Source organism: Nerophis ophidion, unplaced genomic scaffold, assembly GCF_033978795.1.
Source record: "Nerophis ophidion isolate RoL-2023_Sa unplaced genomic scaffold, RoL_Noph_v1.0 HiC_scaffold_231, whole genome shotgun sequence".
NCBI lineage: Eukaryota > Metazoa > Chordata > Actinopteri > Syngnathiformes > Syngnathidae > Nerophis > Nerophis ophidion.
This window is the reverse complement of record NW_026907153.1, coordinates 19,421-43,425: the sequence shown is the minus strand read 5'-3', so window position 1 is coordinate 43,425 and position 24,005 is coordinate 19,421. Positions and strand designations below refer to the sequence as shown.

The 24,005-nt window shown below is 35.2% G+C and overlaps 1 protein-coding gene across 1 annotated transcript in view; it reads left to right on the top strand.

Moving 5' to 3' along the window:
- The window catches only part of LOC133547881 (nectin-1-like), an 83,332-nt gene that overhangs the window by 53,805 nt on the left and 5,522 nt on the right, over positions 1-24,005 (top strand). Inside the window, exon 2 of the mRNA XM_061893358.1 lies at positions 10,949-11,061. Within this exon, the coding sequence (XP_061749342.1) occupies positions 10,949-11,061 (113 nt within the window). The remainder of the gene's footprint in view (positions 1-10,948; positions 11,062-24,005) is intronic.

Below are 24,005 nucleotides of genomic sequence, written 5' to 3'. Positions count from 1 at the left end.
ATAAAATATAAAACTAGAAACAGCCCAATAGTTACAACCAGCATGCATGTCTATAAAAGGCTTTTTTAAAAAGACGGGTTTTTAAGCCTTTTTTTAAAAGCATCCACAGTCTGAGGTGCCCTCAGGTGGTCAGGGAGAGCGTTCCACAGACTAGGAGCAGCGCGCAGCCAAAGTGTTCCCAAACGGGAGATGTTAACGAGGCAGGAGGGTCTTCCAGCTCTGGCTTTTGCATGTTGTCCTAGCCCGGTCGCTGCTAGCCTGCCGTGTGTCATGCCTCGCTCTGCATTGTTTACACAACGTGCGGTGCGCTACCTAATATGTCCGTGTGGAAACTCGTTCGGTACACCTCCGAACCGAACCGGTTCAATACAAATACACGTACCGTTACACCACTAGTTGTCTTACATGTGCTTTACCTTGGCGGTGTCTGCCTCGCTGAGTTTTAATCCCGCTGACGCTTCTCCTTTTTATACTTCATAATTCCTCTTCCGAGCTGCAAATCTCATCCATTATTCACGATGCTCGAAGTCTTCACAGGAAGCAAAAACCGAAAGTCATTTTGAAAAAAAAAAAATGTTTCATTGTGCCGCTGATCGTTTGAAAGACAAATGTTGGCTGGCGTTTATTTCGGTGGTTATAATTTGAATAAAAGAGGAAGCCGCCCTTCTTTTTCCTGGAAGGACAAAGGAGAAGAACCGGGGCGGAGGATGAAGAAGATGAGTTAAAATCCGGCGTTAGAATAATGAATGATAATTACTGACGCCACAGTTGGAGCGGCGGTCCTTAGGGAAGTCTGGGGTATTTTATTTTTTTTTTTTTGCTTTTAATCAACTGGCTTGATTGCTTCTGGAAGGTTCTATCCAGTTTGGCGTTTATAGCACTCAAAACATGTACTATTTTCTCGTTCCACTACTACACATTCGAGCTGGCTTCTACTTCCATGCATCCATCCGTCTTCTTCCACTTATCCGAGGTTGGGTTTCGGGGGCAGCAGCCTAAGCAGGGAAGCTCAGACTTCCCTTTCCCCAGCCACTTCGTCCAGATAGACATATAGCTGTAAAACTGTACTTCTCACTGGCTTAGTGGTTGGAGTGTCCGCCCTGAGATCGGTAGGTCGTGAGTTCAAACCCGACTATGAAAAATGGGACCCATTAATTCCCTGCTTGGCACCCAGCATCAAGGCTTGGAATTGGGGGTTCAATCACCAAAAATGATTCCCGGGCGCGGCCGCCGCTGCTGCTCACTGCTCCCCTCACCTCCCAGGGTGTGATCAAGGGTCAAATGCAGAGAATAAGTGAAGTGAAGTGAATTATATTTATATAGCGCTTTTTCTCTAGTGACTCAAAGCGCTTTACATAGTGAAACCCAATATCTAAGTTACATTCAAACCAGTGTGGGTGGCACTGGGAGCAGGTGGGTAAAGTGTCTTGCCCAAGGACACAACGGCAGTGACTAGGATGGTGGAAGCGGGAATCGAACCTGCAACCCTCAAGTTGCTGGCACGGCCACTCTACCAACCGAGCTAAACCGAGCTAATTTCGCCACACATAATGTGTGTGTCAAGCATTGGTACTTTGACTTTACTGTGTAGTATGTTTTTTTCAGGAAACTGGATGTCTTATGTTGTGCCCTACATAGTGTTTATACTTTACGTATACGCCAGCTGTTTGATTGCAACATTCATCGTCCTTGTGGTTTTCATTGCAACATTTACAGGTGTTGAGATCGCCATGTAAAATCACTGATGCTAAAGTGGCAAATCCAATGGACAGTTAGCATCAGGCTAGTGCGTTTTTGGATCGTAGTTGGTGCGTTTTCTACCAGGAATACTTGCTTTGTTGGTGTCGAGAATTGCAACGGTACTTTAAGAGAGTTTGGATTAGTCCGCTTAAGTGATTTTTTTTTTTCTTAAGGGCTACCAGTTTGATACACACTTAAATAAATTGCCAGAAATAGCCAATTTGCTCAATTTACCTTTAATAGATACATATATATATATATATATATATATATATATATATATATATATATATATATATATATATTAATGGGTATTTCTGTCTGTCATTCCGTCGTACATTTTTTTTCCTTTTACGGAAGGTTTTTGTAGAGAATAAATGATGAAAAAAACACTTAATTGAACGGTTTAAAAGAGGAGAAAACACAAAAAAAATTGAAAATTAAATTTTGAAACATAGTTTATCTTCAATTTCGACTCTTTAAAATTCAAAATTCAACCGAAAAAATGAAGAGGAAAACTAGCTAATTCGAATCTTTTTGAAAAAATTTAAAAAAAATTTTATGGATTATTATTAGTAATTTTTCCTGATTAAGATTAATTTTAGAACTTTGATGACATGTTTTAAATAGGTTAAAATCCAATCTGCACTTTGTTAGAATATATAACAAATTGGACCAAGTTATATTTCTAACAAAGACAAATCATTATTTCTTCTAGATTTTCCAGAACAAAAATTTTCAAAGAAATTCAAAAGACTTTGAAATACGATTTAAATTGGATTTTACAGATTTTCTAGATTTGCCAGAATAATTTTTTTTTGAATTTTAATCATAATAAGTTTGAAGAAATATTTCACAAATATTCTTCGTCGAAAAAACAGAAGCTAAAATGAAAAATTAAATTAAAATTTATTCATTATTCTTTAAAATAAAATTTAAAAAATGCTTGAACTTTGATTTAAATTGTCAGGAAAGAAAATAATTTAAAAGGTAAAAAGGTATATGTGTTTAAAAATCCTAAAATCATTTTTAAGGTTGTATTTTTTCTCTAAAATTGTCTTTCTGAAAGTTATAAGAAGCAAAGTAAAAAAATAAATGAATTTATTTAAACAAGTGAAGACCAAGTCTTTAAAATATTTTTGGGGATTTTCAAATTCTATTTGAGTTTTGTCTCTCTTAGAATTAAAAATGTCGAGCCAAGCGAGACCAGCTTGCTAGTAAATAAAAACAATTTAAAAAATTGAGGAAGCTCACTGGTAAGTGCTGCTATTTGAGCTATTTTTAGAACAGGCTAGCGACCTGGTGCCTGCGGGCACCGCGTTGGTGACCCCTGATTTATCATTTATTTAAGTCTGCAAACCGGACGTGATGTCACCTGCAATAAAGGTGACATCACCTTTATATTTAAAAAAAAAAAAGGATTTTTACGGTGCCAATAAATATACCGAATTTGGCACCCGCCCTCACACATGGCCTGCTCTCTCTGCATCCTGGGGTCACGCCAACAATCCCAATGCGCCCGTCCATCTCCCCTTTGAAGGTTGGAATTAATTGAGATAATTATTCGGGTTTAAAGACGTCACGGCAACATGAATTAGGTGCTAGAGTGGCTGTGCCAGCAACTTGAGGGTTCCAGGCTCAATCCCCACTTCCATTCTAGTCACTGCCTTTGTGTCCTTGGGCAAGACGCTTTACCCACCTGCTCCCAGTGCCACCTGCGGTGGTTTATATGTAACACAGATATTGGGTTTCACTACGTAAAAGCTCTTTGAGTCTCTAGAGAAAAGCGTTATATAAATATAATTCTTTTCACACTTCACTTCATCAGGTTCGCGGATGATGTTTAGGTTTGGTGTCAACAAGTGAGCCAAACCGACAAACAAGCAGACCTTCCGCTCGCCTGCGTCCCATCAGCACGCGCTTCACGCCGCACAGATTAAACAGGCAAATGCCACGGGCCTCTAAATGCCAATTAGGTGTGATTCATCTATCGCCGCTCGGGTAGGGAGAACGGCGGGGGTTCATTTAGCCATCCAGCCCCCCCTTCGCATTTGACTCCTCTTCTCCTGAGTGCATCCTTCATGTCACAACAACGTTTGACCACCACCACGAGGCCAACGTTTGAGCAAAGTGTTTTGTTTACTTCCTGTGTTTGTCAAGTTTTGTTCCTTTTTTGTGTCACTATTTCCTAGTAGATTACCAAAAAAACAATAGTAGATCAGAGAATAATTTTTATTTTATTCCTTTTTTGTGTGTGTGTGTGTATAATTTAAAAGTGAATAATGAAATGCATGGAAATAAATACATTGTTAACACTTTAGTATGGGGAACATATTCGCCATTATTTAATTGCTTATTAACATGCAAATTAGCAACATATTGGCTCTTATTTAGTCATTACTAATTATTTAATAATGCCTTATTCTGCATGGCCATTAACTAAGAGTCTTCCCTCAATAACCTCAGAATGATTGCTTATTAGTAACCCCAACCCTTATATGTTCCCCTTCTGTCCAAATAACTCAAAATTAAGTTTTTGTTACTAAGAATATGTTCTCCACACTAAAGTGTAACCAATAAATTAAATATAAAATGGATGAGAAAAGAGAAAATTAAGTAAATGGAAAGAGTTTTCTGATGGGGGTTTTATGTTGGCAATTTCGATACGGGTCATCCATGAGTGAGATTGGCCGATACCGATTGTGGGGGATCAGATTAGAACGTGCCTCGGTTTACACGTGTTGGGATGGGTACCATTCACATTTGAATCGATATGGTACCAATTTCCGGCACATAGGTGTGTGTGTGTGTGTATATATATATATATATATATATATATATATATATATATATATATATATATATATATATATATATATATATATATATATATATATATATATATATATATATATATATATATATATATATATATATATATATATATATATATATACTTATATATATATACTTATATAAATTATATATATATACTTATATACATACATATATATATGTATATATATGTATGTATATATATGTACATATATGTGTATATATATGTATATGTATGCATATATATTTATATATATGTATATATGTGTATATATATATATTAATATACAATGTTTATGTATATATGTATATATATGTGTGTATATATATATATATGTATATATGTCTATATATTTATGTATATATGTATATATATGTATATATGTGTATATATGTCTATATATGTATGTATATATGTATATATATGTATATATGTATATATATGTATGTATATGCGTATATATATGTATGTATATATGTTTGTATATACATATATATATGCATGCATATATATGTATATATATATTTATATATAATGTGTATGTATATACATATATGTATATATGCATATATGTATGCATATACGTATATATATTGATAAATGATAAATGATAAATGGGTTGTACTTGTATAGCGCTTTTCTAGCTTCAAGGTACTCAAAGCGCTTTGACATTACTTCCACATTTACCCATTCACACACACATTCACACACTGATGGAGGGAGCTGCCATGCAAGGCGCCAACCAGCACCCTTCAGGAGCAAGGGTGAAGTGTTTTGCTCAGGACACAACGGACGTGACGAGGTTGGTACTAGGTGGGATTTGAACCAGGGACCCTCGGGTTGCGCACGGCCACTCTTCCACTGCGCCACGCCGCCCCATATATATATATATATATATATATATATATATATATATATATATATATACACACATATGTGTGTATACATGTATATATGTATGTATATACGTATGTATATATGTATATATGAATATATACATATACATGCGTGCATATGCATATATATATATACATACATATATGCATATAAATGCATATATATATATATATCTATGCATATATGCATATAAATGCATATATATGAATATATATACATATGCACACACATATGTGTGTATACATATGTATACATGTGTAAATATGTATATATGCTGTGTATATGCATGTATATATGTTTATATATACATATATATGCATATACATATATATATATGCGGCCCCCAAGTCAAAAAGTTTGGGGACCTCTGCCCTAGCCAGACCAATGTGGTCTGTAAATAATGCAACCACCTTTGCCGCGCTCACCCTTTAGAGCACAGCTGTAACTTTCTGGCACTAAACCTGCAGAAAATATCAATTTTCAAGTTTTTCTGTGTTCACATTTCCACAATTTGCACTATTTAAAAAAATGTTCAAGCGTTTATTTTTATTTACCTATTCCTTATTTTTGCACCTTCTTTTTAAGAGGTTATTGTTAAATGTTTACATTGAGCTTGTGTTGACATTTCCTTTCTGCTTTGATAGCTGAGGAGATTAAAATCAGAGGAAGGTTACATTAGAAGTAAAAATGTTTACATTTAATCCGTTTCTCTTCTGCTTCTTATTTTCAACAGGCCTTATGAAATATCAATAATTATTGATATTGACCGATATAAAACAGTTACATTTTAAACCATATTATCCAGTCCTATTAATCACAAATGCACAGTTATAGTGAGCATGTATTGTTTAATATACCAAACATTTTGTGTCGACTTTATATTCAAAAGTGATATCCTCCATGCATTGTTGTGTCTTTTTCCCGGCTTCTGATTGGCTGAAATGTATGTCTTTTCATGCAGTTGAAGATTATCTTCCATGTTTGCACTGCTGCGGTTTCTCTTTTACCCATGTTGGGACTATTTCAAGCACCGCTGTGTGTGTGTGTGTGTGCGTGTGTGCGTGTGTGTGTGTGTGTGTGTGTGTGTGTGTGTGTGTGTGTGTGTGTGTGTGTGTGTGTGTGTGTGTGTGTGTGTGTGTGTGTGTGTGTGTGAGCCATTGTGCGGGGATGTGTCTAATAATAAAGCGCAAATTAATCTCCTTGTGCCAGAGGGGATAAAGAAGAAGCGACGGCAACAAATAAAAGCACAAAAGTGTTGGTAGAAAGTGGAGGAGAAACAGGACAACAGTCATCAGCTTTGTGTTTGTTTTCCTCCGTGGATGTACTTATCTGACGGCCATATTGCATGTACAGTCGTGTGTGTTTGTGTGTGTTACATACATGTGTGCATGTTACAGTGCGAGTGGATCAGTGGTTTGGCTGCCGACAGGGTGTGCATTGATGCTTCATGTTGTCATCAAACACACACACACACATACACACACACGTGTACAATAACAAGCAATAACACACACATCATGTAAGTTGACGCGCAAACAATAACTAGTCGTGCAAACACACACACACACACATACAGTAACAAGCAAAAAGACACACATCATGTAAGTTGACGCGCAAACGTAATAACTAGTCGTACAAACACACACACACACATATACAGTAACAAGCAACAACACACATGTAAGTTGACGCGCAAACACAATAACTAATCGTGCAAACACACACACGTACAGTAAGCAATAAGACACACATCATGTAAGTTGACGCGCAAACACAATAACTAGTTGTGCAAACACACACGCACATCTACAGTAACAAGCAATAACACACACGTATTTAGATACGCAAACACAATAACTAGAGTTGCAAACACACACACACAGACATACAGTAACAAGCAATAACATACACAATAACTAGTCGTGCAAACACACACTCATCATGTAAGTTGACCTGCAAACACAATAACTAGTCGTGCAAACAAACACACACAGACGCGCACACACACACAAACACACACACAATAACAAATAATAACACACACATCATGTAAGTTGACGCGCAAACACAATAACTAATCGTGCAAACACACACATGTACAGTAACAAGCAATAACACACATATGTAAGTTGACGCGCAAACACAATAACTAGTCGTGCAAACACACACATACGTACAGTAGGCAATAACACACACATCATGTAAGTTGACGCGCAAACACAATAACTAGTCGTGCAAACACACACACATCTACAGTAACAAGCAATAACACACATGTATTTAGATACCCAAACACAATAACTAGTTGTGCAAACACACACACATGTACAGCAACAAGCAATAACACATGCATCATGTAAGTTGACGCGCAAACACAATAACTAGTCATGCAAACACACACACACACACGTACAGTAACAAGCAATAACACTCATCATGTAAGTTGACGCGCAAACACAATAACTAGTCATGTAAACACACACACACACACACACACACACACACGTACAGTAACAAGCAATAACACACATCATGTAAGTTGACGCGCAAACACAATAACTAGTCATGCAAACACACACACACACACACGTACAGTAACAAGCAATAACACACATCGTGTAAGTTGACGCGCAAACACAATAACTAGTCATGCAAACACACACACACACACACACACACACGTACAGTAACAAGCAATAACACACATCATGTAAGTTGACGCGCAAACACAATAACTAGTCATGCAAACACACACGCACACACACACACATGCAGTAACAAGCAATAACACACACATCATGTAAGTTGACGCGTAAACACAATAACTAGTCATGCAAACACACACACACACGTACAGTAACAAGCAATAACACACATCATGTAAGTTGACGCGCAAACACAATAACTAGTCATGCAAACACACACACACACACACATGCAGTAACAAGCAATAACACACACATCATGTAAGTTGACGCGCAAACACAATAACTAGTCATGCAAACACACACACACACACATGCAGTAACAAGCAATAACACACACATCATGTAAGTTGACGCGCAAACACAATAACTAGTCATGCAAACACACACACACACACACACACATGTACAGTAACAAGCAATAACACACATCATGTAAGTTGACGCGCAAACACAATAACTAGTCGTGCAAACACACACATACGTACAGTAGGCAATAACACACACATATCATGTAAGTTGACGCGCAAACACAATAACTAGTCATGCAAACACACACACACACACACACACGTACAGTAACAAGCAATAACACACATCATGTAAGTTGACGCGCAAACACAATAACTAGTCATGCAAACACACACGCACACGCACACACACACATGCAGTAACAAGCAATAACACACACATCATGTAAGTTGACGCGCAAACACAATAACTAGTCATGCAAACACACACTTACACGCACACACACACACACACATGCAGTAACAAGCAATAACACACACATCATGTAAGTTGACGCGCAAACACAATAACTAGTCATGCAAACACACACACACGCACAAAGCTGCTTTCTATGTTTGTAAGCTAGTTGAGCAGCATCAGCACACACACACACACACGCACGCACGCACGCACACACACACACACACACACACACACACACACACACTATCCATATTGTCCCTCTCACACTTTTACAAGGCTTTTTCTTCTCCGCCAACTAGCAGCTTGCCTCTGCTAATCCTCCACACCTTTTATTTATTTCATGCTGTGTGCCGCGTCACACTCACACTCTAGTACAACTATAGCACAACTATAGTACAAGTATAGTAAAACTAAAGTACAAGTATAGTGCAACCAAAGTACAAATATAGTACAAGTTTAGTACAACTATAGTACAAGTATAGTACAACTATATTACAAGTATAGTACAACTATAGTACAAGTAAAGTACAACTAAAGTACAAGTATAGTACAACTATAGTACAAGTATATTACAACTAAAGTACAAGTATAGTACAACTATAATACAAGTATAGTACAACTAAAGTACAAGTATAGTACAAGTTTAGTACAACTATAGTATAAGTATAGTGCAACTAAAGTACAAGTATAGTACAAGTTTAGTACATGTATAGTACAATTATAGTAGAAATATAGTACAACTATAGTACAACTATAGTACAAGTATAGCACAAGTATAGAACAACTATAGCACAACTATAGTGCAACTATAGCACAACTATAGTACAACTATAGTACAACTATAGTACAAGTATAGTACAAGTATAGTACACGTACAGTACAACTAAATTACAAATATAGTACAAGTTTAGTACAAGTATAGTACAAGTTTAGTACACGTATAGTACAAGTATAGGACAACTATAGTACAACTTTTATACAAGTATAGCACAACTAGTACAAATAAAGTACAAGTATAGTACAACTATAGTACAACTATAGTACAAGTATAGTACAACTATAGTACAAGTATACTACAATCATAGTACAACTATAGTACACGTATAGTACAACTATAATACAAGTATAGTACAACTAAAGTACAAGTTTAGTACAGCTATAGTACAAGTATACTATAGTACAAATAAAGTACAAGTATAGTACAACTATAGTACAACTATAGTACAAGTATAGTACAACTATAGTACAAGTATACTACAATCATAGTACAACTATAGTACACGTATAGTACAACTATAATACAAGTATAGTACAACTAAAGTACAAGTTTAGTACAGCTATAGTACAAGTATAGTACAATTAAAGTACAAGTATAGTACAAGTTTAGTACATGTATAGTACAATTATAGTAGAAGTATACTACAACTATACTACAACTATAGTACTAGTATATCTATAGTACAAGTATAGTACAACTATAGTATAAGTATAGTGCAAGTATAGTACAGACATGGAAGTACAATACAAGTGCAGTACAGTCTAGACATACAGTACAAGTACAATACAAGTATAGTACAGACCAGGATGTGCAGTACAAGTATAGTACAAGTACACTACAAGTCTTGTACAAGTACAGTACAAGTACAGTACAAGTATAGTACAAGCACGCTACCTTTTATTGTGTATCACATAGATCTACTTCTTCCCAATCCTCCCTGAATAGTGCACGTGATGTAACTTTGTCAAATATATTCCCAGGAAAGTAAACAATGACTTTTACCAAACGTGCACAAATGTCCTTGGCAGTGAGCAAGTTGGTAGTCCAAATGCACTTTGGGTATCGAACGTGTGAGCCACACGTTTGCTACTGAGCTCCGCGCTGCAGGGGAGGACGGCGAGGGAGCTTCTCAGTTGCAAATGAGTGGGACACTAGATGGGTCTGATGTTGGATCGTTTCCCAACAAAACTCTCCTCCTGCGACGGTTGCCATGGCGACCCACCGCCTGCCTCTTTTTGGGGGGCGTGTCCTCATGATGTCTTTCTCTGTGGTCGACAGGTGTAGGCGCTCAGAAGGTACGCGTGGAGGAGGAGCTGGAGGCTTACCCCAACGAGTCCGTGGATCTGCGCTGCCAGTTCATCGACGGCGGAGGCCGGACCAAACTGACTCAGGTGAGCTTGACTTTGTTTGAAGCTGATACTCTCTCTCCTCGGCCTGGGCAACACATCGGTTTTATCGACAAATTCAGCAACACGTGACAAAGGTGTTGGGAAAGGTGGCAATAAATACTGATACAGTTGAGGAATGCTCATCCAACACTTATTTGGAACATCCCACAGGTGTGCAGGTTAATTGGGAACTGGTGGGTGCCATGATTGGGTATAAAAACAGCTTCTCAAAAAATGCTCAGTCTTTCACAAGAAAGGACGGGGCGAGGTACACCCCTTTGTCCACAACTGCGTGAGCAAATAGTCAAACAGTTTAAGAACATTTCTCAAAGTGCAATTGCAAGAAATTTAGGGATTTCAACATCTACGGTCCATAATATCATCAAAAGTTTCAGAGAATCTGGAGAAATCACTCCACGTAAACGGCATGGCCGGAAACCAACATTGAATGACCGTGACCTTCGATCCCTGTATCAAAAACCACATCAATCTCTAAAGGATATCACCCCATGGGCTTAGGAACACTCAGGAAAACCACTGTCACTAAATACAGTTTGGCGCTACAACTGTAAGTGCAAGTTAAAGCTCTACTATGCAAAGCGAAAGCCATTTATCAACAACATCCAGAAACGCCGCCGGCTTCTCTGGGCCTGAGATCATGTAAGATGGACTGAAGCAAAGTGGAAAAGTGTTCTGTGGTCTGACGAGTCCACATTTCAAATTGTTTTTGGAAATATTCGACATCGTGTCATCCGGACCAAAAAGGAAGCGAACTATCTAGACTGTTATCGACGCAAAGTTCAAAAGCCAGCATCTGTGATGTTGTGGGGGTGCATTAGTGCCCAAGGCATGGGTAACTTACACATCTGTGAAGGCACCATTAATGCTGAAAGGTACATACAGGTTTTGGAACAACATTTGCTGCCATCTAAGCGCCGTCTTTTTCATGGACGCCCCTGCTTATTTCAGCAAGACAATGCCAAGCCACATTCAGCACGTGTTACAACAGCGTGGCTTCGTAAAAAAAGAGTGCAGGTACTTTCCTGGCCCGCCTGCAGTCCAGACCTGTCTCCCATCGAAAATGTGTGGCGCATTATGAAGCGTAAAATACGACCGCGGAGACCTCGGACTGTTGAACGACTGAAACTCTACATAAAACAAGAATGAGAAATAATTCCACTTTCAAAGCTTCAACAATTAGTTTCCTCAGTTCCCAAAGGTTTATTGAGTGTTGTTAAAAGAAAAGGTGATGTAACACAGTGGTGAACATGCCCTTTCCCAACTACTTTGGCACATGTTGCAGCCATGAAATTCTAAGTTAATTTTTATTTGCTAAAAAAAATAACGTTTATCAGTTTGAACGTCAAATATCTTGTCTTTGTAGTGCATTCGACTGAATATGGGTTGAAAATGATTTGCAAATCATTGTATTTCGTTTATATTTACATCCGACACAATTTACCAACTTATATGGAAACAGGGTTTGTAAAAAAAATGGAAAAAATCGAGAGCGAGAAAGAAAAAGTGTCGTTAAGGTTTCGGATCTGTGACAACAGGTGTGCTTTTGACTTACAAAACCCAAATCCATTGAAGTTGGCACGTTGTGTAATTCGTAAATAAAAACCAAATACAATGATTTGCAAATCCTTTTCAACTTATATTCAATTGAATAGACTGCAAATACAAATTATTTAATGTTCCAACTGAGAAACTTCTTTTTTTTGTGTGCAAATCATCATTAACTTACAATTGAATTGCAAAAAAAATGGTCACGGGGGCATTTTTACCACTGTGTTACATGGCCTTTCCTTTTAACAACACTCAGTAAACGTTTGGGAAAAGAGGAGACCAATTTTTTAAGATTTTCAGGAGAAATTATTTCTTATTTTTGTCTGATGAACAGCTTAAGTTGTGGTATTTTAGGCTTCATAATGCACCACACATTTTCAATTGGAGACAGGTCTGGACTACAGGAAAGCCAATCTAGTACCCGCACTCTTTTACTATGAAGCCACGCTGTTGTAACACGTGGCCTGGCATTGTCTTGCTGAAATAAGCCGGGGCGTTCATGATAACGATGCTTGGATGGCAGCATATGTAGCTCCAAAACCTGTATGTACAAACCCCGTTTCCATATAAGTTGGGAAATTGTTAGATGTAAATATAAACGGAATACAATGATTTGCAAATCCTTTTCAACCCATATTCAATTGAATGCACAAAAAGACAAGAAAGTTGATGTTCAAACTCATAAACTTTATTTTGTTTTTGCAAATAATAATTAACTTAGAATTTCATGGCTGCAACACGTGCCAAAGTAGTTGGGAAAGGGCATGTTCACCACTGTGTTACATCACCTTTTCTTTTAACAACACTCAATAAACGTTTGGGAACTGAGGAAACTAATTGTTGGAGCTTTGAAGGTGGAATTCTTTCCCATTCTTGTTTTATGTAGAGCTTCAGTCGTTCAACAGTCTGGGGTCTGCGCTGTCGTGTTTTACGCTTCATAATGCGCCAAACATTTTCGATGGGAGACAGGTCTGGACTGCAAACGGGCCAGGAAAGAACCCGCACTCTTTCACTACGAAACCACGCTGTTGTAACATGTGGCTTGGCATTGTCTTGCTGAAATAAGCAGGGGCGTCCATGATAACGTTGCTTGGATGACAACATATGTTGCTCCAAAACCTGTATGTACCTTCCAGCACTAATGGTGCCTTCACAGATGTGTAAGTTACCCATGCCTTGGGCACTAATACACCCCCATACTATCTCAGATGCTGGCTTTTCAACTTTGTGCCTATAACAATCCGGATGGTTCTTTTTCTCGTCCACGGTTTCCAAAAACAATTTGAAATGTGGACTTGTCAGACCACAGAACACTTTTCCACTTTGCATCAGTCCATCTTGGATGAGCTCGGGGCCAGCGAAGTTGGCGGCATTTCTGGGTGTTGTTGATAAATGGCTTTCACTTTGCGTAGTACAGTTTTAACTTGCACTTACAGATGTAGCGACCAACTGTAGTTACTGACAGTGGTTTTCTGAAGTGTTCCTGAGCCCATGTGGTGATATCCTATATAGCTACTGACGGTGGTTTATGATGCAGTACCGTCTGTAATGTCATCGCGTACGTGCAGTGATTTCTCCAGATTCTCCGAAGCTTTTTATGATATTACAGAAATCCCTAAATTCTTTGTAGTATCTCGTTGCGAAATGTTGTTCTTAAACTGTTCGACAATTTGCTCACGCATTTGTTCACAAAGTGGCGACCCTGGCCCCATCCTTGTTTGTGAATGACTGAACATTTCATGGAAGCTGCAATCATGACACCCACTTGTTCCCAATCAGCCTGTTCACCTGTGAGATGTTCCAAACAAGTGTTTGATGAGCATTCCTCAACTTTTCTCAGTCTTTTTTGCCACTTGTCCCAGCTTTTTTGAAACATGTTGCAGGCATCAAATTCCAAATGAGCTAATATTTGAAAGAAATAACAACGTTTTCCAGTTTGAATGTTAAGTATCTTGTCTTTGCAGTCTATTCATTTGCATATAGGTTGAAAAAGATTGTAAATCATTGTATTTTGTTTTTATTTACCATTTACACAACGTGCCAACTTCACTGGTTTTGGGGTTTGTACTTTGTATGCTAAAAATGTAGCAAATTTTTTTCGAAACATAGTGCTGAAGTCGCAAGTGTCATGTCCTCACAATGTGATCCAATTTGTGTGGTATTTTATTGTTTGTATTTGCAACATTTTACTTGAAAAGGAATGATGTAATGGGTATTTTGTCTGAACCTCTCAAACGGGCGTCTCCAACAGCTTTTCTTCTGGGAGCAGAATAAAAAATGGCCCTTAGCAACTTATTTTCTGTAGCGTTTATTTTCTTATCTTATTTCAACCCAAGCAGGGAATGAGCTTGTTTTGCCAGAACATTAAAAGGATGTTGGTATCCACAACTCACATTTTAATTAAACATATTGTTTATCTGCGTCCTGTTTCACCATGCGTTTATTTGTAGTTCATTTTTTTTCCTTCGCTATCTGAGCTATGTTGACAAAAGGAAAAGTTTTATTTGACTGGCAACATTTACCGCATTTTCCAGACTACAAGGCGCACTTAAAATCATTTTTTCCCCGTCAAAACTCGATAGTACGCCTTATAACACAGATTAATTCCGGTTTTGCTTACCGACCTCAAAGATATTTTTTTGGGTACATGGTGAAATGATAAGTTTGACCAGTAGATGGCAGTCAAACATAAGAGATACGTGCAGACTGCAATATGACAACACCAACATTTTTTTTTTTATGTATATCCAGTATTAGACATTTCTATCCATCCATCCATCCATTTTCTACCGCTTATTCCCTTTTTGAGGTCGCGGGGGGCGCTGGCGCCTATCTCTATCCATTACATCATATTCACGTTCATCATATAGCTGTTGCCTGCCCTAAATGTCAAAAATATTTTTTGTTTATATGCCCATCATACCACCCCCCGCAAAAAAACGCAAAAAAATAGTATCTACAAATACATCAATTAAATAAACAAAAATTTAACAATAATATATTGATAATAATAACAGAAATAAAATAAAAATAAACATATATATATATATATATATATATATATATATATATATATATATATATATATATACATATATTATTCACATGTGAATAATTCTATATAAAAGACTGTATTTATGTTTTTCACATGTGAATAATGCTGTATAATAAACTGTATTTATGTTTTTCATGTGTGAATAATGCTGTATAATAGACTGTATTTATATAATTCACATGTGAATAATGCTGTATAATAGACTGTATTTATATTAATCATAATTGAATAATGCTGTATAATAGACTGTTTTTATATCATTCACATGTGAATAATGCTGGATAATAGACGGTATTTTTATTATTCACATGTAAGTAATGCTGTATAATAGACTGTATTTATGTTATTCACATGTGAATAATGCTGTAAAATAGAATGTATTTATATTAATCATATGTGAATAATGCTGTATAATAGACTGTTTTTATATTGTTCACATGTGAATAATGCTGGATAATAAAGGTATTTTTATTATTCACATGTAAATAATGCTGTATAATAGACTGTATTTATGTTATTCACATGTGAATAATGCTGTAAAATAGAATGTATTTATATTAATCATATGTGAATAATGCTGTATAATAGACTGTATTTTTATCATTCACATGTGAATAATAGACTGTATTTATATTATTCACATGTGAATAATGCTGTATACATATAGGGAGTGATCTTTTTTTTTTTTTTTTTTTTTTTTTTTTTTTTAAAGCAGTGCACTAATTCGAAAAATTTAAGTCAGACTCATGGGGTGTGACATAATTGACCCAGTTTTCCCAGTATGAAGTAAATTTCTCCAATTTATAATTAATAAAGGCAGTTATCTTCTCCATGTTATATACCGTATTTTTCGGACAATAAGTCACAGTTTTTTTCATAGTTTGGTGCGACTTATACTCAGGAACGACTTATGTGTGAAATTATTAACACATTACCGTAAAATATCAAATAATATTATTTAGCTCATTCACGTAAGAGACTAGACGTATAAGATTTCATGGGATTTATCGATTAGGAGTGACAGATTGTTTGGTAAACGTATAGTATGTTCTATATGTTATAGTTATTTGAATGACTCTTACCATAATATGTTAGGTTAACATAGCAGGCACCTTCTCAGTTGGTTATTTATGCCTCATATAATGTACACTTATTCAGCCTGTTGTTCACTATTCTTTATTTATTTTAAATTGCCTTTCAAATGTCTATTCTTGGTGTTGGGTTTTATCAAATACATTTCCCCCAAAAATGCGACTTATATATGTTTTTTTCCTTCTTTATTATGCATTTTCGGCATGTGCGACTTATACTCCGAAAAATACGGTATGTCCATTGTGGTTTCCATCTATTGCTTCAAAGCTGGTCTCTGCTGGGATATCCATTTCCCAGTGATGGTCTACATCAGGGGTGTCCAAAGTGCGGCACGGGGGCCATTTGCGGCCCGCAGCTAATCGTTTACCGGCTTTACACATATTCTGGAAAAATTGCAAAATTGATAGTATTGCAAAAATAAAAAAATAAAACATTTTTAAAAAGTGGAATGAGGTGAAATCTAATGAGAAAAAGTTGCAATGTTGACACAAAGCTGCCATGCAGGCAGTTTTTTTCCCCTTTTGTCCTTATTTTCTTTTTTTTCTATTGCTCAAAAAAAAAGGACAAAAAAATCTAGGTTATAATAAATTATTACTTAAAAATTATCACTTTAAAATGTTTTCTGTGGAAAAAATATTGCATATGTTGTGTGGCTGCCATATAAAAACATCAAAGTTTTGACAAAAGAGCATAAAACAAACAAAATAATAGTTCAAACTTAAAATCGACATGATATATCGGAAGTTGATCTTGAAATTTAAGTGTTAAAAGTAAAAAAAAAAAAAAAACTAATAAAAATGCATCACTTTATGAGTGGGGAACCTTTCGGATCTCAAATATATTTAGTAGGATTTTATCAAACTTTTCATTGTGTTTACTCAAAAATATTAAATAATTAAAATTAATGGTGTCCTGCATTATTGATCTTTGAGGGCTTTAATTGCTAAATAAAGGAACTGTAATGAAGGAATCAATAAAGTACTATCTTTCTATCTATCTATCTATCTATCTATCTATCTATCTATCTATCTATCTATCTATCTATCTATCTATCTATCTATCTATCTATCTATCTATCTATCTATCTATCTATCTATCTATCTATCTATCCATCTATCTATCTATCTATCTATCTATCCATCTATCTAGCTATCTATCTAGCTATCTAAATACTGCATATTTCAGTTTTACTATAAAAACAAAGTTGTCTTTGACAAAAAAGGCATAAAACCTTATTTGTTTTACTTTATATCAACCTCAAGTTGATAGAGATTTACTGTAAGCATTAAATAAAAAGATTAAATAATAATTTGACTTATTTTTAACATTTTCGTGACTGAGACCCTCTGTGCTCCCCAGGAGCCCTAAGGATTAAAAAAAAAAATCCACATATCAAAATGGCTCCGCATGCTTAAATTTTTCCGTGTGCAGCCCCCTGTGGAAAAAGTTTGGACACCCCTGGTCTACATGGAGGTCAACAGTGTCTCCGGGTTTTTTTCAACGCAAAAACTGTGCCTTGGCTCAAAAAAAGTGGAAAAACACTGGCCTACACGGAGGTTAACAAGTGTCCGCGCGCGCGAATGTAAACAAAGTCCGCGGGACTAGATTTGAACATATCTTTGCAGAGAATAACATCTGTGATGTTTGGACAGGTGAAGAACAACATCCATACTTGCCAACCTTGAGACCTCCGATTTCGGGATGTGGGGGGCGTGGTCAGGGGTGAGGCGGAGGCGTGGTTTGGGGGCGTGGTTAAGATGAAGGTATATTTACAGCCAATTCACCAACTCAATTATTTCATATATATATATATATATATATATATATATATATATATATATATATATATATATATATAAATATAAATACATATGAAATATTTAACTTTCAGTTAATTCTAGCTATATATATTTATTTTATTATGTATATATATAAATAAAGGAAAAAGTTGAATTTCAGAAGGCACCTATCAAATACACAATAATAAAAACACAGTTGTTCTACTAACTGTACTGTGCTTGCTGGTTACTAAAAAAAAAAAAAACAACACTTACTTTTTACTATTTGAGTAACGTCACTTTTGAGTTTCCAGAAGATGCCGCCAGTATGTGCTTTGCCCCGGCGTCTCTCGCTGTCAGCTCTGTTCGTTTTTGTGTTGTTTGCGTCTATTTTCGTCTCTGTCAGCTCACTGCTTGAGTATGACCGCCTAACACTGTTGGATCTTTGCCCCTTTCCCACTGATATGATCAACTTCGACGTTGGTTTTTCGACGTCCCAGTCAGCTTTCTCACCTGGCTGGATTCCTGTTTTCCTTTCCCGCCTCGTGGCTCCTCCCCCCCGCCACCTGGATTAGCGGCTCCCTTGGACGTGCTGGCCCCCGCCAGGTTTGGTCTTGTGAACGCAAGATCTTTGACAAACAAACATCCTGAATGATTTCTTTACTTCCCGCGGACTTGACTTCCTCTGTGTGACGGAAACATGGCTGAGAGCCGGTGAGTCCGCCCCTCTTAATGAACTTTTGCAGTGGTCCGGTCGAAAAGGAGGAGTATTAGCAGTCGTTTTTAAAAATGACCTTATATGCCGTCAGATCCGCCTGCAATCCTCCTTTTCAAGCTTCGAACTGTGCATGTTTGAGCTGGAGGGGGCGTGGCCTCCAGCTCCAGCTGAATTTCGGGAGATTTTCGGGAGAAAATTTCTTCCGGGAGGTTTTCGGGAGAGGCGCTGAATTTCGGGAGTCTCCCGGAAAATCCGGGAGGGTTGGCAAGTATGACAACATCACAACTTTGAAATAATCCATTTGACGAGTCGGCACGCAAACGAACGTATAAGGATTTCGCGCGCGCGAGCAGAGTCCGCTTGAACCGAGTCGCCGCAAGTGCAAAGGGTGTGATTATTTTTTTTTTAGGCGCCAGGATTTCTGCGCCTTTTTCATCATCTTTCCACAGCATGCTTGTTTTTTTGGCAAACAGGGTGTTTGTTGGCGGACTACGAGAACATCCGCGGGCGAAGACACGCTGATGTTGAAGACGAGGCGAACAAGCTGGCGGGAAAGAAATGAACACTTGTCAGTGTTCACTCTGATCATGGCGTGACTCGCGATCAATATTCAATTTGTCCGCCAAAAAAAAAGCTGAAATGGGCATCTTCCCTACAGTCGACTAATTGGCGTCGCGGCCTTTCCCCGCCCGTCGCCGCGTGGCAGCGTTTAGTCCCAGGTAATTGCTAAAACGTCTATTGATGAACCTGTGCTGCTCACTGCGGACGGAGAAGGGAATCGATGCGATCAAGCGGCGCTCGCGCTTCCTGACGCTGCCGACGTGTCCCGAAAGTTCAGAAAAATGCCGTCTTAAGAAAAGGGGACTCATAATTGAAAGCCTTTCACGCTGATTTCTTTTTTTTTTGGACGTTGACATTTTGTCACTAAAGCGAGATTATACACCATTATTCACATGTGAATAATGCTGTATAATAGACTGTATTTATATTATTCACGTGAATAATGCTGTATAATAGACTGTATTTATATTATTCACGTGAATAATGCTGTATAATAGACTGTATTTATATTATTCACGTGAATAATGCTGTATAATAGACTGTATTTATATGATTAGCATGTGAATAATGCTGTACTATGGACTGTATTTATATTATTCACATGTGAATGATGCTGTATAATATATTGTATTTATGTTATTCACATGTGAATAATGCTGTAAAATAAACAGTATTTACATTATCCACATGTGAATAATGCTGTATAATGAACTGTATTTTATTATTTACATGTGAATAATGCTGTATAATAGACTGTATTTATATTATTCACATGTGAATAATGCTGTATAATAGACTGTATTTATATTATTCACGTGAATAATGCTGTGTAATAGACTGTATTTATATTATTCACGTGAATAATGCTGTATAATAGACTGTATTTATATTATTCAAGTGAATAATGCTGTACAATAGACTGTATTTATATTATTCACATGTGAATAATGCTGTATAATATATTGTATTTATGTTATTCACACGTGAATAATGCTGTAAAATAAACAGTATTTACATTATTCACATGTGAATAATGCTGTATAATAAACTGTATTTATGTTATTCACATACGAATAATGCTGTAAAATAAACTATTTACATTATTGACATGTGAATAATGCTGTATAATAGACTGTATTTATATTATTCACATGTGAATAATGCTGTATAATAGACTGTATTTATATCATTCATATGTGAATAATGCTGTACAATAGACTGTATTGATATTAATCACATGTGAATAATGTTGTATAATGGACTGTATTTATGTAATTCACATGTGAATAATGCTGTATAATAGACTGTATTTATGTAATTCACATGTGAATAATGCTGTATAATAAACTGTATTTATACTATTCACATGTGAATAATGCTGTAAAATAAACAGTATTTACATTATTCACATGTGAATAATGCTGTATAATAGACTGTATTTCTATTGTTCACATGTGACTAATGCTGTATAATAGACTTTGTTTATGTTATTCACATGTGAATAATGCTGTATAATTGACGGTATTTATGTTATTCACATACGAATAATGCTGTAAAATAAACTATTTACATTTCTCACATGTGAATAATGCTGTACAATAGACTGTATTGATATTAATCACATGTGAATAATGTTGTATAATGGACTGTATTTATGTAATTCACATGTGAATAATGCTGTATAATAGACTGTATTTATGTAATTCACATGTGAATAATGCTGTATAATAAACTGTATTTATACTATTCACATGTGAATAATGCTGTATAATAGACTGTATTTATATTATTCACATGTGAATAATGCTGTAAAATAAACAATATTTACATTATTCCATTGTGAAAAATACTGTATAATAGACTGTATTTATATTATTCACATGTGAATAATGCTGTAAAATAAAGAGTATTTACATTATTCACATGTGAATAATGCTGTATAATAGACTGTATTTCTATTGTTCACATTTGACTAATGCTGTATAATAGACTTTGTTTATGTTATTCACATGTGAATAATGCTGTATAATTGACGGTATTTATGTTATTCACATACGAATAATGCTGTAAAATAAACTATTTACATTTCTCACATGTGAATAATGCTGTATAATAGACTGTATATATATTACTCACACGTGAATAATGCTGTATAATAGACTGTATTTATATTATTCACATGTGAATAATGCTGTATAATAGACTGTATTTATATTATTCACATGTGAATAATGCTGTAAAATAAACAGTATTTACATTATTCACATGTGACTAATGCTGTATAATAGACTTTGTTTATGTTATTCACATGTGAATAATGCTGTATAATTGACGGTATTTATGTTATTCACATACGAATAATGCTGTAAAATAAACTATTTACATTTCTCACATGTGAATAATGCTGTATAATAGACTGTATATATATTACTCACACGTGAATAATGCTTTATAATAGACTGTATTTATATTATTCACATGTGAATAATGCTGTATAATAGAGTGTATTTATACAATTCACATGTGACTAATGCTGTAAAATAAACTTTATTTACATTATTCACATGTGAATAATGCTGTATAGTAGACTTTATTTATACTATTCACATGTGAATAATGCTGTATAATAGACTGTATTTATATTATTCACATGTGAATAATGCTGTAAAATAAACAATATTTACATTATTCCATTGTGAAAAATGCTGTATAATAGACTGTATTTATATTATTCACATGTGAATAATGCTGTAAAATAAACAGTATTTACATTATTCACATGTGAATAATGCTGTATAATAGACTGTATTTCTATTGTTCACATGTGACTAATGCTGTATAATAGACTTTGTTTATGTTATTCACATGTGAATAATGCTGTATAATTGACGGTATTTATGTTATTCACATACGAATAATGCTGTAAAATAAACTATTTACATTTCTCACATGTGAATAATGCTGTATAATAGACTGTATATATATTACTCACATGTGAATAATGCTGTATAATAGACTGTATTTATATTATTCACATATGAATAATGCTGTAAAATAAACAGTATTTACATTATTCACATGTGAATAATGCTTTATAATAGACTGTATTTATATTATTCACATGTGAATAATGCTGTATAATAGACTGTATTTATACTATTCACATGTGAATAATGCTGTATAATAAACTGTATTTGTACTATTCACATGTGAATAATGCTGTATAATAGACGGTATTTATATTATTCACACATGAATAATGCTGTAAAATAAACAGTATTTACATTATTCACATGTGAATAATGCTTTATAATAGACTGTATTTATATTATTCACATGTGAATAATGCTGTATAATAGACTGGATTAATATTATTCACATGTGAATAATGCTGTATAATAGACTGGATTAATATTATTCACATGTGAATAATGCTGTATAATAGAGTGTATTTATATTATTCACATGTGAATAATGCTGTAAAATAAACAGTATTTACATTATTCCCATGTGAAAAATGCTGTATAATAGACTGTATTTATATTATTCACATGTGAATAATGCTGTAAAATAAACAGTATTTACATTATTCCCATGTGAAAAATGCTGTATAATAGACTGTATTTATATTATTCACGTGAATAATGCTGTATAATAGACTGTATTTCTATTATTCACATGTGACTAATGCTGTATAATAGACTTTGTTATTCACATGTGACTAATGCTGTATAATAGACTTTGTTTATGTTATTCACATGTGAATAATGCTGTATAATTGACTGTATTTATGTTATTCACATACGAATAATGCTGTAAAATAAACTATTTGCATTTCTCACATGTGAATAATGCTGTATAATAGACTGCATTTCTATTATTCACATGTAAATAATGCTGTATAATAAACTGTATTTATACAATTCACATGTGAATAATGCTGTAAAATAAACTGTATTTACATTATTCACATGTGAATAATGCTTTATAATAGACTGTATTTATATTATTCAAATGTGAATAATGCTGTATAATAGACTGCATTTATATTATTCACATGTGAATAATGCTTTATAATAGACTGCATTTATATTATTCACATGTGAATAATGCTGTATAATAGACTGTATTTATATTATTCACATGTGAATAATGCTGTATAATAGACTGTATT